This window comes from Astatotilapia calliptera, chromosome 23 (genome assembly GCF_964374335.1).
Source record: "Astatotilapia calliptera chromosome 23, fAstCal68.1, whole genome shotgun sequence".
NCBI classification, from domain to species: Eukaryota; Metazoa; Chordata; class Actinopteri; order Cichliformes; family Cichlidae; genus Astatotilapia; species Astatotilapia calliptera.
The window spans coordinates 40,923,751-40,940,748 of NC_137443.1; the positions used below are offsets into that span (position 1 = coordinate 40,923,751).

General features: G+C 38.5%; 2 protein-coding genes across 4 annotated transcripts in view; both read left to right on the plus strand.

Annotated features, from left to right (window-relative positions):
• The first annotated feature begins 350 nt into the window (after positions 1-350).
• The window catches only part of LOC145424251 (interferon-induced protein 44-like), a 74,742-nt gene continuing 58,094 nt past the window's right edge, over positions 351-16,998 (plus strand). The window contains exons 1-9 of one of the 3 annotated variants that reach the window (XM_080297416.1): positions 351-444; positions 589-624; positions 1,385-1,417; positions 2,225-2,258; positions 3,941-4,136; positions 4,377-4,529; positions 4,609-4,780; positions 4,880-4,980; positions 5,188-5,705. In XM_080297416.1, coding sequence (XP_080153542.1) covers positions 609-624; positions 1,385-1,417; positions 2,225-2,258; positions 3,941-4,136; positions 4,377-4,529; positions 4,609-4,780; positions 4,880-4,980; positions 5,188-5,367 — 885 coding nt within the window. In that variant the 5' untranslated portion in view covers positions 351-444; positions 589-608 and the 3' untranslated portion in view covers positions 5,368-5,705. Of the gene's footprint in view, positions 445-588; positions 625-1,384; positions 1,418-2,224; positions 2,259-3,940; positions 4,137-4,376; positions 4,530-4,608; positions 4,781-4,879; positions 4,981-5,187; positions 5,706-16,998 lie in introns of those variants that run through there. The other 2 variants (XM_080297417.1, XM_080297418.1) reach the window with 2 other exon arrangements.
• LOC145424252 (interferon-induced protein 44-like) lies at positions 8,085-10,886 on the plus strand. Its single transcript, XM_080297419.1, has 7 exons — positions 8,085-8,159; positions 8,691-8,724; positions 9,237-9,432; positions 9,659-9,811; positions 9,906-10,077; positions 10,147-10,247; positions 10,456-10,886. The coding sequence occupies exons 1-7, from the start codon at positions 8,108-8,110 to the stop codon at positions 10,621-10,623; spliced, it is 876 nt and encodes a 291-aa protein (XP_080153545.1). The 5' UTR covers positions 8,085-8,107; the 3' UTR covers positions 10,624-10,886.

Genomic DNA, 16,998 nt, shown 5'->3' on the forward strand with positions numbered 1-16,998 from the left:
ACCAGTGTCCGGCAGCCTCGCCTCTGTCAGTGCGCCCCAGGTCGGCTGTGGCTTCAATGTAGCTTGCCATCACCAGTGTGTAAATGTGTGTGTGAATGGGTGAAGGACTGAATGTAGTGTAAAGCACTTTGGGGTCCTTAGGGACTAAGTAAAGTAAAATACAGGCCATTTACCATTTTACAGCGCAAGCATCAAATCCAGGTGGATGAAAAAAACAGGAGACAAAATTACTGAGGCAGACAAACAGTACAACATGACAGAGAACTAAAGAAAGCTATACAGGTACAACTAGAGTAGACTGCCATCAGATAGAAAGAATAACAGAAGTCACATGACCCAAAGAGAAAGTGAAACGACAATTTAAAACCCAAACTCACACATCATCTTCATCAGTGTGAACAACAACCACGACACACCAACTTCACAGCACAATTGGACATTCAGGTACGGTAACATTGTGTTAATAATCCAATGCAGGAAATCCAGTCATTAAATTATTAATTTGAGAGGATTGAGTCATCTCACATTTAGTTCAGATGTGTTAAGTTAAAAGAGTTTACTTTTCTTTTCCGTTTGTTTTATTTACAGGTAGTTGGTAACAAAAAGACATGAAACTTTTTCAGTGTAAGTCATTGTTGTGACTTTCTTCTTTTTCTTTGTTGATTTGCCCTTAACACAGTTTGTTCAGCCCTCTGGGATTTAACATGTAACATTGAGCTACACAAATAAAACTGGCTTGACTTAACAAATAGTTTTGAAATGAGGAAATGCTGGAGACTCAAGTGATCTTGATCTGAATTTGTTACAGATGTTTGCAATATTTTATATAATGGAATAGTTACCGGGGCAGCACGGTGGCACGGTGGTTAGCACTGTTGCCGCACAGCAAGAAGGTCCTGAGTTCAATTCCACCATCAGGCCGGGGTCTTTCTGTGTGGAGTTTGCATGTTCTCCCCGTGTTTGCGTGGGTTCTCTCCGGGTACTCCGGCTTCCTCCCACCGTCCAAAGACATGCAACTTGTGGGGATAGGTTAATTGGATAATCCAAATTGTCACTAGGTGTGAATGTGCGAGTGAATGTGAGAGCGAATGGTTGTCTGTCCCTGTGTGTTGGCCCTGCGACAGACTGGCGACCTGTCCAGGGTGTACCCTGCCTCTCGCCCCATGACAGCTGGGATAGGCTCCAGCGCCCCCCGCGACCCTGGAAAGGATAAGCGGAAGCGAATGGATGGATGGATGGATGGATGGAATAGTTACCATGATGTCCTTTGATTTGAAAGTGGCAAAAAGTAAAATTTCATTTGCCTGGAAAATCTAATGTAACCGTGCCTGAATATGGAAAAGTGTTGCTAACATGTTTGTAAATTGTCATATTTCAATTGCAGTTAAACGGCCAGCACGCCCTGTTTCACCTCCTCGTAAGATATTTTAAATATTATACAAAATTCAAACCTGAAGACAAAACAAGAGGCTTTTACACACCGGATCCGTGCAAATACTTCCTGGTTTACAAATATTTTTCGGACTCATCTGTTCTTTATGCAGCTGTTCACACTGACCATTTGAGCAGCAGAACTCCAGGAAGTTTAGAAAAAAAAGATTCAGTAATTGAACTTTGGGCGAGGTGAGACTGATTAGAGTCAGAGCAACGTTACTGAAACCCTGAATAAATCGCGGCATTTTTTTTTTTCAGACCAACCGATTCTTCCGATTTCTTGAATCTAAATAAAAAAGACCTGACCAACAAGCCCACTGCATTTGGCAGCTCTTAACTCACATGACACCTGTACTGAATACACAACCAGATGGAAATAGTCACATGATATTATTTACATCAGACACACAGTTACATGATAATCCAGTTCAGTTGGCTCTGTGAAATGATTTCGCTGCCTCCTGAGATCTGGTCCCAACTCTACCAACAACACCTCAACAACAGCTGCCCCACTGACATCCTGAACTATGTACGAACACACAGCTTCAGCTCCTGGATGCAACCATGAAATTCTTTCTGCTGCTGTTTTCTTAGTTTCTTACTTTTCTCATCTTGGTATTGTTTGATGTCGGCTTCATTTTTAGTTTTCACAGTCCGTTTATTGAGGAGGAATTGTCCTCAAAAACGCAACGTGTTCAGTGTGTAACAGCCTTAACACATGATGTGTGACTCATTTAAAATGTTGCCCTTCCAGTGTGACTTTTATACAATTTACATTTTCACTTTACAGTGTTAGAGGTAGACGAGAGGATCATACCATGGAGGTGAGTATTAAGGGTGTGGTTCCTTAGAGAGGTGTACCAGAATTATTAAAAAATAACTCTTTAATTTCACCAACTCTCTGTGACTCTGTTAATCCCAGAGTCACAATTTTTATATCACGAAATTGATCTGTTTCAACTTGTTATAACAGCAGTCTGGCGAGGAAGGAGCGGCTAGCAGGTCCACCGAGCATGTTGTTGGGGGAGCCAGTCAGTTAAATCGAACAACAGACCTTTATTTGACATTAGCAACATAAGACCATACAGGCTAGGTCTCCAAGGCTCTACTCCGCCCGTACATACATGTGGGGGCATCGGTGCCAGCCTGTTATGTTATGAATGGTTTCTCTCGGAACAGACACACTAGCAGCATGAAACGTCTGCCACTATACTCACACACACTAGGAGACTCCCACAACTACTACAATAATAATAATTTTCATTCTTTTACATGGTGATGCAGAAATGCTCATCTTTTTTTTTTTTTTACAATTATTATAGATGTTTTAAGGCCTTCGAAAAAAAATAAGTCCAGTATTATAGAATGAAACCAAAGATCAAACCCTGTTTTCAGGTCCAGAACATGGGAATAGAGTAGCTGCGAGAGAATTCAACATTAATGAATCAATGGTACGAAAGTAGAGGAAGCAAGAAGAATGAGTTGAGTAAAGGTTGACTTATCTGTTTTGTTTCGCTTAATGCACCTTATAATCTGGTGCGCCTTATGGTCCGAAAAATACATTAACTTCTACCTTCCTTTGTCCAGAAGTCCAACTTTTGTGCGATGTTAGCATCTTCCTCTGCCTTTTGGGTGCTACCGCAGGTGCCTTTGACGGTGCGAAACGTTTAGTCGACAATGTTGGAGAGAAAACTTACAAACATACAGTACAGCACTTCAGAGTCACACTGCTAGCGATCGAAGATTTAAGTAAATTTGGAAAGCTGAACGCATTCTGTACTGGGACGAGACACGGGACGAGATTGATTGATGATCTAAGCCAATCAGTTCACAGAAAACAAGACGTTGTAAAAAAACAAACAAACAAAAAAAGCATTCAAAATTGCACAAAAACGAAAAGGTAAGCCGCGTTATAGCAAGGTACCACTGTAGTAGAAAACAGATTAGAACACTGATTGGTTTATTTGGATATTTATCACAGAGAATCCATCAATAAAATTAATAAAGCTTTGCTGTGGCTTATGTAATTTAGAGGTTTGCCATTAGATGTTAATGTCAGAACAGATTGCAGCAGATAATGTGTAAATGTATCAATACAAAGATTTAATCCTCCACTGAAGAACTGTGCTAGCAGAAAAATGTGTTGAATTGTGATTTCAAAAGATGAATCATTTTTATTATAGATCCACAGCACCTTTTGCTCTAATGTCTCCAACAGTCAGGTCAACGAGCTAGATGACATGTCAAATGCCCCTTTTATATAGCATCACACACTGAGGCAAAAAGCCTGAGTTATCAATAATAACCACCATCACGATGCTAATTTTCTCTGACTCTGGTTTTTGATATTATCAGACTAGACAATTCAAACCTGCCTATGTCAGTCTGGCTTGGTTGTACACCTCTCAAGTGTTTTGTTTGTTTTATTATTTTGTGTGTGTTCATAACACTGTTGTGTAAACTGTAAGTGTAAACTGAATCCTATTGTAATTTTCTAAATGAACAGTGAAAGAGAGCAAGACCTGCAGCTTGTCAGAGATTACAAGCCTCACAAAGATGTCCAGCATCTCAGAATTATGCTTTATGGACCACCAGGTGCTGGAAAGTCCAGCTTCATCAACTCTGTGGACAGTACTTTAAGAGGCAAAATCGCAACTCGAGCTTCGGCAGACGCAACCTCTGGTGTCAGTTTCACTAATGCAGTATGTATGAGGATGTATCTATTCTTATCATAATTGCTGTTAAATGCTTGCATGAAAACACTCTCATTTCCTTTGAGGTTCTCTAGGACTACAGGAGTGCATTGCAGTGGTAACTGTTTTGTAGACAATAAACTATAAAAAGAGTGAAAAAAGTCGGTACAACTAGTGTGTAAATTATTCTGAAAACTGTTTAGGGTCTTTAGTATATGACATTATAAACACTATTTTTTACATTCACAGTACAGGACATATAAAATTCACAGAGAAAATCCAAGAACCTTTTATCCTTTTGCATTCAATGACACCATGGGCCTGGAGAGGGGTGCTGAGGGAGGAATTCTTGTGGAAGACATCAAACTTGCCATGAGTGGACATGTAAAAGAAGGTTACAGGGTATGACATCTTCATTCAGACACAATCTATGAAACTGTATCGTGAAAAAAGGTTTAAGTGATTTTCCGTTTTTTCCCAGTTCAACCCCAAATGTCACTTGTTTGAAACGGATCCTGACTACAACAGTTCTCCTACTTTAGATGACAAAGTCCACATTCTGGTTTTAGTCATTCCAGCTGACACAGTGAGCATAATCAGTGTTGAAACTCGGAGGAAGATGAAAGAAGTCAGAGCAGCAGCTCGTGACAAAGGTGAGAGCAGATGTGGTTCTAAGAGCATTTATTATGTCTTAATTTGAAATACTAGAAAAACATGAGATAAAATGATTGCATTGCTTTCTGTATTGGCAGGGATCCCACAAATAGCTCTCATGACTAAAATTGATGAAGCCTGTCCTGAAGTCAAAAAAGACATAAAGAACGCCTACAAGAGCAAGCACATGAATAAGCTGGTATGTTCAAAGAAGTAACTTTCATGAGCTTGTAGACAGTTTACACATGAATGTAACATCTCTAATTCAGCTGTACATTTCAGTATATTTTTACAGAAACCTCAGCTGGAATCAGTACAAATAATTCAAGACGTAATTTATAATTATGTCACTGCTGCAACAATACGATTTCAGGTTTTTTAAAAATGTAATGTTGTTTAAACTTAGATGGACACAGTGAACGTGGACCTGGGTATTCCACTGAACTGCATCTTCCTCGTGAAGAACTACCACAAAGAAATTTACACGAAGGACAACATGGATTCACTGATACTGTGTGCACTGAAAAAGATCATTGACTATGGAGAGGACTACCTGAATGACCAGAATGATCCAGATGATGTGTGAGGGGGATAGAAAAAGGTGATTTTGCTTCACCATCATTACAATCACAGCCACACAAACAGTTAATTTCACCAGAAACTTTATCAAACTCATTTTTTTCTTGTTCTTATTTTATTAAACTTTTTGTTCTTTTGCAAATTAAATCCAAATAAACTTCAAAGAAAACTAATACATGTACTTTTTGTTATTTACTGTATGAAAAATGACAGCTATATACCTGTAACCTGTTGCCTCCTGTGTAACTCAAATAACTGATTTCAAGTCTCGATGTAAGACTGTCCTCTCTGAGTAAGTGATTTCTTGTTTCCAGAACTGTAATTAAATCTGTTCACTGAAAATAATGACGACTGACCAGAGAGTGTGTGTTTATTTGTTCATTGTATTTATTATATTGAAATAACATTGATAACGTTGGCAGTTAATGATATTTTAATCAGAATCAGAATACTTTATTGATCCCTGGGGGAAATTATTTTTTGTTACAGCGCTTCATTATAAACAAACATTAACAAAGACAGACAATACACTAACTAAGAATAGCACAATATATACATGCATATAAAAGTCACTTATTAATAAATAGCTGAAAAAGGAAGAACATGTGCAAGAAGGGTGTAGCTATTAAACAGTGTGTTAAGTGGATGAGTTGTACAGAGATGGCCACAGGTAGGGATGATTTTCTGTGTCGTTCAGTGGTGCTTTTCAGTAATCTCAGTCTCTCACTGAACCTGCTCCTGTGACTGACCAGCATGTCATGGAATGGGTGGGAGGTGTTATCCAACATTGTCTTTATCTTGGACAACATCCGCGGACAACATCCGCCTCTCCGACACCACCTTTAGGACTTCTCCCATCTTTCTAACTCCAATGTGTTCAGGTAAATAAGTTCCCAAATAAATAATCAGAATAAATAGCACATAAATAGTTATTTTCATTTCATCATTTTCATTTTTAGGGTATGCTTTTAAGTCCCATTTATTTTATAAAGCCATCATTGTGAAGCATGTCAGCCTTTGATCTGTCCACGTTGTTCCCTGCTGTCCACCCTATTACAGCTGGGATAGCACCACCACCCCCATGACCCTGAGCTGGATAAGCGGAAGAGGATGTATGGATAGATATTTAATGACTTAGGTTATCAATCCATACATGCATCCAGGTAGATATACAAGTCCAAATAAGGAGTTGATGTTATTGTGTTATTGTGTAGAGGTAATGTTTACCAGAGAGTGTTATCTGTAGTAATTACTGCTGTAATATCTACACCTGTTTTTGCAAACATATGTCAACCTACTGTTAGAGTGCTTCTTGAGTATTCGTTGGTCCACTAGAGGACAGTGTTGAGCCTCAAATGATCAATGTGATCCAATAAAGCGTTGATGCTGGAACACAATAAATACAGATGAGACCGAAACAGCAGGGAGCAAATCAGTATTAGAGGGGGAAGCATGGGGGTCAATATCAAGCACATGAGAATATCAAAGTAAAGCATGAACTAAAACACACACATGCAGCAAACAGGAAGTGAAATATGACTGAATGGGAAAACAATGGACACAACTAAATAGGGAAACAGACAACCAGAGCACAAAGACACAAGACAGATACAGGGACACAAGTAGGAAACAGAACGGGATCATAAAAGAAGGTAACTTGGAATAATAAAATCAAGTAGATGAACTACCTTATAAACAGAAACTACAGAGGATATAACGAGTTCTAAAGGAAATTAAATAAAACTAATATACAAAAAGCCAGAACAAAACACAATAAATTCTCAAACCCACCAGGAACATACAGTAGAAGAAAAACTTGAGAATAATTAACAAAGAAAACTATGAATACTAAATCAGAATGAAAACACAACTGGAGTGGAGGTAAAAAGGTCATTAAAACTACATCAGAGGCTAAAACTGAAAACGCTGGTTACAAAACCCAGGATTATGACAGAAGTAAGTTTTTAATTTTAAGAAATAGGTGTAAGTGACACATACACGTTAAGAAGCTATGCAGCTACAACTACATTAGACTGGCATCAGATAGAGCGAATAATAGAAGTCACATGACCCAAAGAGAAAGTGAAACGACATTTATAAATCCAAAGTCAAACATCATCTACATCAGTGTGAACAACAACCAAGACACGGCAACTTCACAGCACAGTTGGGCATTCAGGTACGGTAACACTGTGTTAATAATCCAATGCAGGAAATCCAGTTATTAAATTATTAAATTGACCTTTATTGAGTCATCTCTCATTTGGTTGACATGTGTCAAGTTAAATAATTTAATTTCAAAAAGAATTTAAAGAATTTACTGTTTTATAATTTACTGTCTTTTTTTGCTTGTTTAATTCACAGATAGTTGATGACAAAAAAAATGTTCAATATTAAAAAAAAATTTTCGGGTAAGCAGTTTTTTTCATTTCATATTCATTGTTGGTGGTTTTCTTCATCCTTCTCTTTTGATTTGCCCTGTATTGTCATGTTTGTGAAGCTCTCGTGGGTTTAACATGTAATATTGAGCTACACAAGTAAAACTGGCTTGACTTGACTGAACAGTTTTGAAATCAGGAAATACTGGAGACTCGAGTGATCTTGATCTGAATTTGTTATAGATGTTTGCAAAATTATTTTACAACAGAAAAGTTACCATAATGTCCTTTGGTTTGGCAAAAAGTAACATTTCATTTGACTGGAAAATCTAATATAACTGTGCCTGAATATGGAAAAGTGTTGCTAACATGTTTTTACTTTGTCATATTTCAATTGCAGGTAATCGCTCACCACCTTCTCGTAAGATATTTTAAATATGATACAAAATTATTTAGTCCTGAGGAAAAAACTTGAGGCTTTTACACACCGGACACGTAAAATCTGCGCAAATATTTTCTGGTCTCGTCTGTTAGTGCAGCTAATGCAGCTGTTCACACTGACAGTTTGAGCAGCAGAATTCCAGGAAGTGTAATCATGTCATACTATTTACCTCAGACACACAGCTACTCAATGCGGCTTTCTGAAATCATTTCCCTGCCTCGCCTCAAACTGTCCCACTGACATCCTGAACTGTACAAACACACAGCTTCAGCTCCTGGATCCAACCGTTAAATTCTCCCTGCTGCTGTTTTCTTAGTTTCTTACTTTTCTCAGCTCGTCGTCGTTTGATGTCGGCTTCATTTTTAGTTTTCACAGTGCGTTTATTGAGGAAGAATTTTCCTCAAAAACGCAACGCGTTCAGTGTTTAACAGCCTTAATATATAATGTGTAATTAATTTATAACGTTGCCCTTCCAGTGTGACTCATACAATTAACATTTTCACTTTACAGTGTTAGAGGTAGAAGAGAGGAGCATACCATGGGGGTGAGTATTAAGAGTGTGGTTGCTTAGAGAGGTGTACTAGAATTATTAAGATTAACCATTTAATTTCACCTGTGTTAATCCTAGAGTCACAATTTTATATCACAAAATCCATCTCTTTTGACCTGTTTGCTCATCGTGGTAACTTATGTTTAATGTTCGTTCAATTTGACTTTAAAACCATCTGTGGGTGTCACATTTTTGCTCATTCTGATGTCACTGTAAGTGATTCTCTGCTGAAGTGTTAAATATTTACATTCAAATTGTTACAGCAGCACAAACGTCTGAGTCACAATGTGGAATTCACATAGTTTCACATGGTGACACAGAAATGCATATTTGGTTATTTCAGGCTTCTGAAATTGCAGGTAGTAGAAAACAGATGTCAGCCTATCTCAGTAGTACACCCCTCAAGTGTTTTGTTTGTTTGTTGTGTTATTTTGTGTTTGTTCATAACACTGTTGTATAAACTGTAAGTGCACACTAAATCCTATTGTAATTTTCTAAATGAACAGTGAAAGAGAGCGAGACCTGCAGCTTGTCAGAGATTACAAGCCTCACAAAGATGTCCAGCATCTCAGAATTATGCTTCATGGACCACCAGGTGCTGGAAAGTCCAGCTTCATCAACTCTGTGGACAGTACTTTAAGAGGCAAAATCGCAACTCGAGCATTGGCAGCAGCAACCTTTGGTGACAGTTTCACCATTGCAGTATGTATGAGGATGTATCTATCCTTATCATAGTTGCACACTCATTTCCTTTGAGGTTTTCTATGACTACAGGAGCGCACTGCAGTGGTAGCTGCTTTATAAGCATTAAACTATAAACGAGTGAAAAATAGTCAGCACAACTAGTGTGTCAATTATTCTGAAAACTGTTTAGGATCTTTAGTATCTGGCACTAATATAACAACACCACTTTTTATTTTATTTACAGTACAGGACATTTAAAATTCAGAAAGGAAATCCAGAAACTTTTTACTCTTTTGTCTTCACTGACACCATGGGGCTTGAGAGGGGCGCTGAGAAAGGAATTCATGTAGAAGACATCAAACTTGCCATTAGTGGACATGTCAAAGAAGGTTACACGGTATGATGTTTTTCATCCAGATGTTTGTACACAGTCTGTGATACAGAAACTGTATCGTGCAAAAAGGTTCAATTGATTTTGCTTTTTCCCCCAGTTCAAACCCACAGCTCTCTTGCGTGAATCAGATTCTTACTACAACAGTTCTCCTACTTTAGATGACAAAGTCCACATACTGGTTGTTGTTATTCCAGCTGACACAGTGAGCATAATCAATGATGAAACATGGAGGAAGATGAGAGAAGTCAGACTACATGCTCGTGACAAAGGTGAGAGCAGAAAGTAGAATAGTAGAAAAACATGAGATACAATGATTGCATTGCTTTCTGTATTGGCAGGGATCCCACAAATAGCTGTTATCACTAAAATTGATGAAGCCTGTCCTGAAGTCAAAAGAGACATAAAGAACGCCTACAGGAGCAAGCACTTGAATCAGCTGGTATGTTCCGGGACTTTCATAAGTTTCACGAGTTTGTAGACAGTTTACACATGGATGTCACATCTCTAATTCAGCTGTACATTTCAGTATATTTGAACAGAAACCTCAGCTATAATGAGTACAAATATTTGAATAAGTAATTTATAATTATATCACTAGTGCAACAATACAGTTTCAGTTTTTTAAATGTAATATTGTTTAAACTTAGATGGACACAGTGAACAGGGACCTGGGTATTCCACTGAACTGCATCTTCCTCGTGAAGAACTACCACAAAGAAACTGATACGAATAACGATGTGGATTCACTGATACTGAGTGTACTGAAAAAGACCATTGACTATGGAGAGGACTACCTGAATGACATACAATCCTGACCTGTAATCAATGTGTGAGGGAGCTAGAAAATGAAAATGTTCAGTTACTCTTCAAGTGATTTTGCTCATGTTTCATTTGCCATCGTTACAGTCACAGTCACACAAAAAGGGTGTGAAAAGAAACATCCTTTCTTTTGCAAATTAAATCCAAATAAATATATATATATTATATATTCAAAATGGTAACTGCATGAAGAATGACACATATATGCTTGTAAACTGTTATCTGCCGTGTAACTCAAATAAATTATTTTAACCCTTGATGTAAGACTCTCCACTGTGAATCAGTGATTTCTTGTTTAAAGAACTGTAATTTAAGTTGGATAAGTGGTAGAGGATCGATGAATAGATATTTAATTACTTAGGTTTTCAACCCATATAAACATCCAGTTAGATATATAAGTCCAAATCAGGATATGTGCTTAGTCCCCCCCCTTGACTATGCATTTGAGAGCTTAATCAGATGGTACAGATCATCTGTCCTCTAGTCACAGTCGGACTACTATTCATGAAACTAGTAAGTTTTCCTACTCAGCTTTTTGTTTAATTATTTCCATTTACAGTAAACTCAGCCACACTGATACTTTGTTACTACTGTCAATGTGAGAGTAAGAACATTGTAGGAATAAACAGTATATAAGTATTGCTCGCTGCTGTTTAAAAGTTTGAGAGGAAAGAGTAGATATAAAAACAAACATCAAAGATGGGCTCAGTCTACGTATACACTTGATATCAGCAGAGGTGGGACCAAGTCATTGTTTTGCAAGTCTCAAGTAAGTCTCAAGTCTTTATCCTCAAGTCTCAAGTCAAGTCTCAAGTAATGTCAGGCAAGTCAGAGTCGAGTCTCAAGTCACTGGTGTAAAAGTCCGAGTCAAGTCACAAGTCTGAAACTTTGAATTTCAAGTCTTTTCGAGTCTTTAAAAAAAAAAATGAAAAAATAATGTTGCAGTTATGCTAAATGTAAATATTAGACCATGTAATTTTTAAATCTGTGTTTTTCTCAACACATGACAAAATAGTGAACTTAGAAAATATACACAAATTGTGAAATTGCACCTCTTTAAAATGCAGCTCAATTAAACCTAGCTCCAAGAATAATTTTCACCGACAGTTCTGAGATACGCTGCATGTTATTCTTGGATGCGGTTGTAGGACCAGCTTTAAAATCGCATGACAAAAATATCATACACATTAAAAAAAACTGTATCACCAACGTAGCCTGGAAAACATTTGCTAGTTAGATGAAGTCAGCTATCTCATCGTAGCATATTTATATGCATATTTATAATTATACGCTTCTTGGAGTGAGTGCACACACTCATGAAGTTTAGTAACTTCAGGTCACTGCAACAAGCCCAGGTACAGTTTACCGACGGATGGGTGCAGGACCTTGAAATGCACCGTGTAGAAAGTAAAGACCATCGTACGTATCATAAGTTTACCAGTCTCACAAATCGTCGTCATAAATACACATTCATTAACCGTTTATTAATATAACCTTTGAGCTCAACGGTAATTAATTAGCAGTGGAAATAATTTCTGGTAGCATCACAGAAATGTAGCAGTGACAATAATATATGCTGTAATCGTACTGGACAATTAGTGATACAAAAAACCTGTTTTATCCTGTGAATAAAAGTATATGTTTTTGTCAATGTACCATAATAACAGAAGCGAAACACAATATTGTGTCAGGACAATTCACTATTTATGCACAATAAACAAAGGAGCATAGCGCGACAATTTCTGTTCAGCGCCAGACTTGCTTGTAACCTATATCACCAATTATGTTAAGAAAAATGACGCATTAACTACTAAAAAACACTGACCTTCGTGTAAATGCTTGGAGCAGACTAACCTGTGAGCTGGAGGGTTCTGGGACGTTATAATTGGTCTTTGAATGGCTGCAATCCAGGCCATCCGTCGCCTCTTTGTTACTTCGGAAACATGGCTCGAACAATTTCTCTTCAACGACGTAATCCGATAACAACCGATCTCTTTACCCGTCGGCTTCCCGTGGCTGTCATGCGACCGGCTATTGCAGTTAATAATACAACGGCTTCTTGACATTTTTGTGTTTCTTTTTATCGCTGTATAACTGATTTTAATTGAAAGCCTGCGTGCGCTAGTACCGCTTGACCGCTTGCCACGAGTTCCCAGAATCCTTTGCGGTTCTACCCGTGAATGACGTCACATTTTCAATCTCTATATAATATGCATGTTAAATTTTATATTTGGGGTAAAATATCAAGTCTTTTCAAGTAAACCGGTTCAAGTCCAATTCAAGTCCCAAGTCATTGGTGTAAAAGTCCAAGTCAAGTCACAAGTCTTAGAACATTTTTTCAAGTCAAGTCTAAAGTCATAAAATTAATGACTCGAGTCTGACTCGAGTCCAAGTCATGTGACTCGAGTCCACACCTCTGGATATCAGGTCAGCAATTACAGTGTCTGTGTCCTGGTTTAAGATCATATCTGTAAAATAGTTTTTAGCCAACATGAGGAAGTTAAATAAAGTTGTGCCTATGACTTTATTACTGATGCTCATCAGGGAAAGACAAAGTGAGCTGTGTGGGAGGCTTGGTTAGGATCCAAATACTGGGCTTTGACACAGAATAATTAATGAAAGGCAGCAGCTTTATTGTTGGAAAATACATGCTAACACTAAGTACATGAACACTAAAAAGGAAACAAACATGAAATGAGAACTAAGAATCTTGCGCTAAACCATGAATGGCTAGGCGAGACATAACATGACGTGGCTATAAAACAAGGCGCTTACACAGCAACTGCGGAAGAAGTGACAACAAGCAGGAAGACACAGGGCTTTAGTACACAGAGAGAGAACGAGTGAAATGAGGCACAGGAGGAGAACACAGCTGGGAGTAATCAAACATGATGAGACCAAGGGGAAGCAAAACTCAATACATTAGTAATGTGTCGGTCGTGAACGAAATGGCTCTTAGAGCCGGATCTTTGAAGTGAATAACGCGAGCTGTGGGTCTTTTTCTCTTTCTCTCACCCTCTCTCTCGCACTTTTGCCGCTTCACTCCACACCGAGCCTTGTGCTTTGCGCTGGGCAGAGGGGGGAGGGGCAGTAGTTACACTGGCAGTAGCACAGGAACAGAGCGGGAGGGAGGGAGAGAGAGAAAGGGAGCCAGGGACAACAAGGTCACATTAGAAAGGTATAGTAATCATCCACAACTATTTTCATTTGCAGATGATAAAGGATTCAAAAAGTTTATTCATGCAGCCCATATTGGTGGGGCAGCTGTAGCTCAGGTGGTAGAGCAGGTCACCTACTGATCGTTGGGGGTTCAATTCCTGGCTTCCCCTAGTCTGCATGCCAAATATCCTTGGGCAAGATACTAACCCCAAATTGCTCTCCGATGCATCCATCGGAGTATGAATGTGTGTGAATGTTAGCTAAAAGAAGCACTTAGATAAATGTGCTTGTGTGAATGCACAAGTTGTACAAAGCGCTTTGAGTGCTCAGAAGAGTAGAAAAGCGCTATATAAGAACCAGTCCATTTACCATTATTACAGAGAACGGCATGTTCTTTTTGTTTTCATATTTTAATTTATATTTAATTGTGTTGGGATTTTGCGTTGGTTCATATGGAACCCAAAGGGAAGAAATGCTTCACCATATTTTCTAGTCTTTGGCTTAAAATGAAGTTGGTTTGGAAACATATTCAGCTATGCTTCATCACCTGCTTTGCGTTTGTGTGGGCACCCATGCTAGCAGTGTCCAAGCCTTGTTTTTTTTTTTTATTTTATCCTTTTCAGCCCCCCCTCCCCCCCAGGGGGCGGGCCCCACACTTTGGGAAGGTCTGGCCTAACATATGAAACAGGAAATTACCGCCATGTAATCCATATATTTCAGCATAGTAACTGTATATCTTCTGAATATCACCTATTGAACGGTAACTGTAACGGATACATTTACTCATATTTTGTATTTAACACTGCCTGTTGATGAGATCTTGTGCCGCTCCTAAAACACCGGCCTCCAACTCCTAAAGAGACACGGTATCACTAAATTTAGCAAATATTAGCTTCAGGCTAGCTTGCTACGACAAATAGGCTAATACCAGTATTTTACCATAACTTCACCAGATGTAGTTAAAAAAACTAAACTAATGTCCAGTTCAGTGGGACAGCAAAGAAAGATAACAAAAAATGATTACTTACCCGCGGTTTAGAGGGTCAAGCTGAAATTGAAGCAGCCATTGAAAGACGGGAAGAAAGAAGGATGGCAGCTTGGTCAGCACTAGTGGCCTCTATAATGTCTGCAAATACATACGGGTCGGAATCCCCCCCCCAGCGCGCCCAGACGGCAAAACGGTGCCAGCAGAGTGAAACCGAAAAACGGTTTGAAACCGAAAAATTGATTGAAACCGAAAAAAATTGGAATGAATCTGAAAAAAAAAAATTATAAGTGAAAACAAAAAAATTTGTTTCAATTAATTGTTTTTCACTATCATTTTTTTTTCCAGTTTCAATATAAGATTTTTCAGTACATTTATTTCAGTTACTATATTTTTTTTCGGTTTCATTTCAAGGTGGCATCGTTCTGATCCCATAAATGACCGGTTCTCTAAAAAGATCTGGAAATCCCATCACTACAATAAATTGACAGGACACGGACTTTCAAAGTAAAACAGGAAACATGACAGAATTCACAAAGATGCAGAATTGACATTGAGACACATAGCGTGTCCATATTCATGGGCTGCATCCTCCTGAGGCCGCATTTGTAGACCGATTACGTCACAGCGACGCGCCGAAGGCTGTCCAAATTCGTAGACTCCTCCGAATGCAGCCGACAAATGCGTCCTCCTTTTCCCCAAATTTGAAGGATGGGTCGGGTGTGTCCTTCGTGGCTTACCATATCCCAAACTCCAGTTTCCAACAATGGCGGCCGCTACTAAGTTTTAAAATTACTCTTACTAATCTTTCTGGGTCACAAAATAAACTTTTAACATATTTTCAGGCGAGAAAGTAGCTGTGTAAACATCAAATATCTGCTCGGTTTATCAAGATATCGCATATTTGCAAAAGTGTTTCGACGTTTTCGGAGACGTCTGCTACCCACCAGCTCAATAGCTAGTCGGGAGCTTGAGGGTCACTGAAGCCGCCGAGAACGGCACAACTCCCGGTACATTATTTTCAGATCACCGCGGACCTTCGCTACTCAGGTTAAAACGTAATATATAAGTCACTTAGATAACCTAAAAATGTTATTGTTGGGCTTTTTTCAGTGTTTTATTTGTTCGTGAGTCAATCGGTTTGGCTGAGATTAAAGTTATTAGATTAGATAAAAGAAAACTTTATTAATCCCCCTGGTGGGTTCCTCCTTGGTTTTTACACAGCTGAATAAACATCAAACAGAAAACTGATTAAACAGAAGTATGAGACGGTCGAGAATTTACGCCAGTGTCCTGTTATATTTTAGATAGCAAGGAGCAGACGGCCGAGTTTATTAAACTCCACCGAGATAGCGGTGACGCTAATCAGAAGGCTAGACCGTCCAATTTCCCCAGCCGTCTACTTCCGGCCTACTACCCGGCAAACGTAGACCACGAAGGCTGGGTCCTCAGGAGGATGCCCCATGAATTTGGACACAACCACAGGCTGAATGAATATGACACATGGAACACAGGGAAGATACAGTGACTTTAACTAAAAGCAGGAACAACAAATATAACATGAACAGAAAATCATCAAGAGAACTCAAAACTATGAATAGCAATAATCAAGGAATATAAATTAAACACAAACACAAAACAATGGGTTGCTGACCCAGTGCCGTGACACAAAGAGAGATGAGGGATACTTCCCAGAGTCTGACCTGTGTTGATCCAGCTGCTCCGTGGTTACCATGGTTACAGCATAAGGTTGTGTGAATTAAACAACTGGCACTGCAGTAACTTACCGGCAATATAATTGTTTACATTTTCATTACAAAAAAACTCTCTTACTTGGTTACCTCAAGTTAACTTAGACAACTTATACTTTAGGGGTATCACAGATAACGCCCACGTGATCTCTGAAATCTGGCCTCGTGTGGACTTTCCGAGAACACCACTATACTAAAATAAATAGGCTATTACCAATATACACATGCTATATTATAAACTATGATAGAAATCTAGAGGTGCTATTAATGTTGGGGATTTTTCTATGACATATATATACATATATACCACATACTGTAATCATATGTACTATGTAATCATATATACTGGTATACACAACATACACCTACACCGGAGTGTTTTATATATTGGAATCTTTGTGTTAAGCATTTAACCTACATGTTCAAATCACAAGACCCATATATTTAGGCCAGATATTATCTACAATTATATTAAT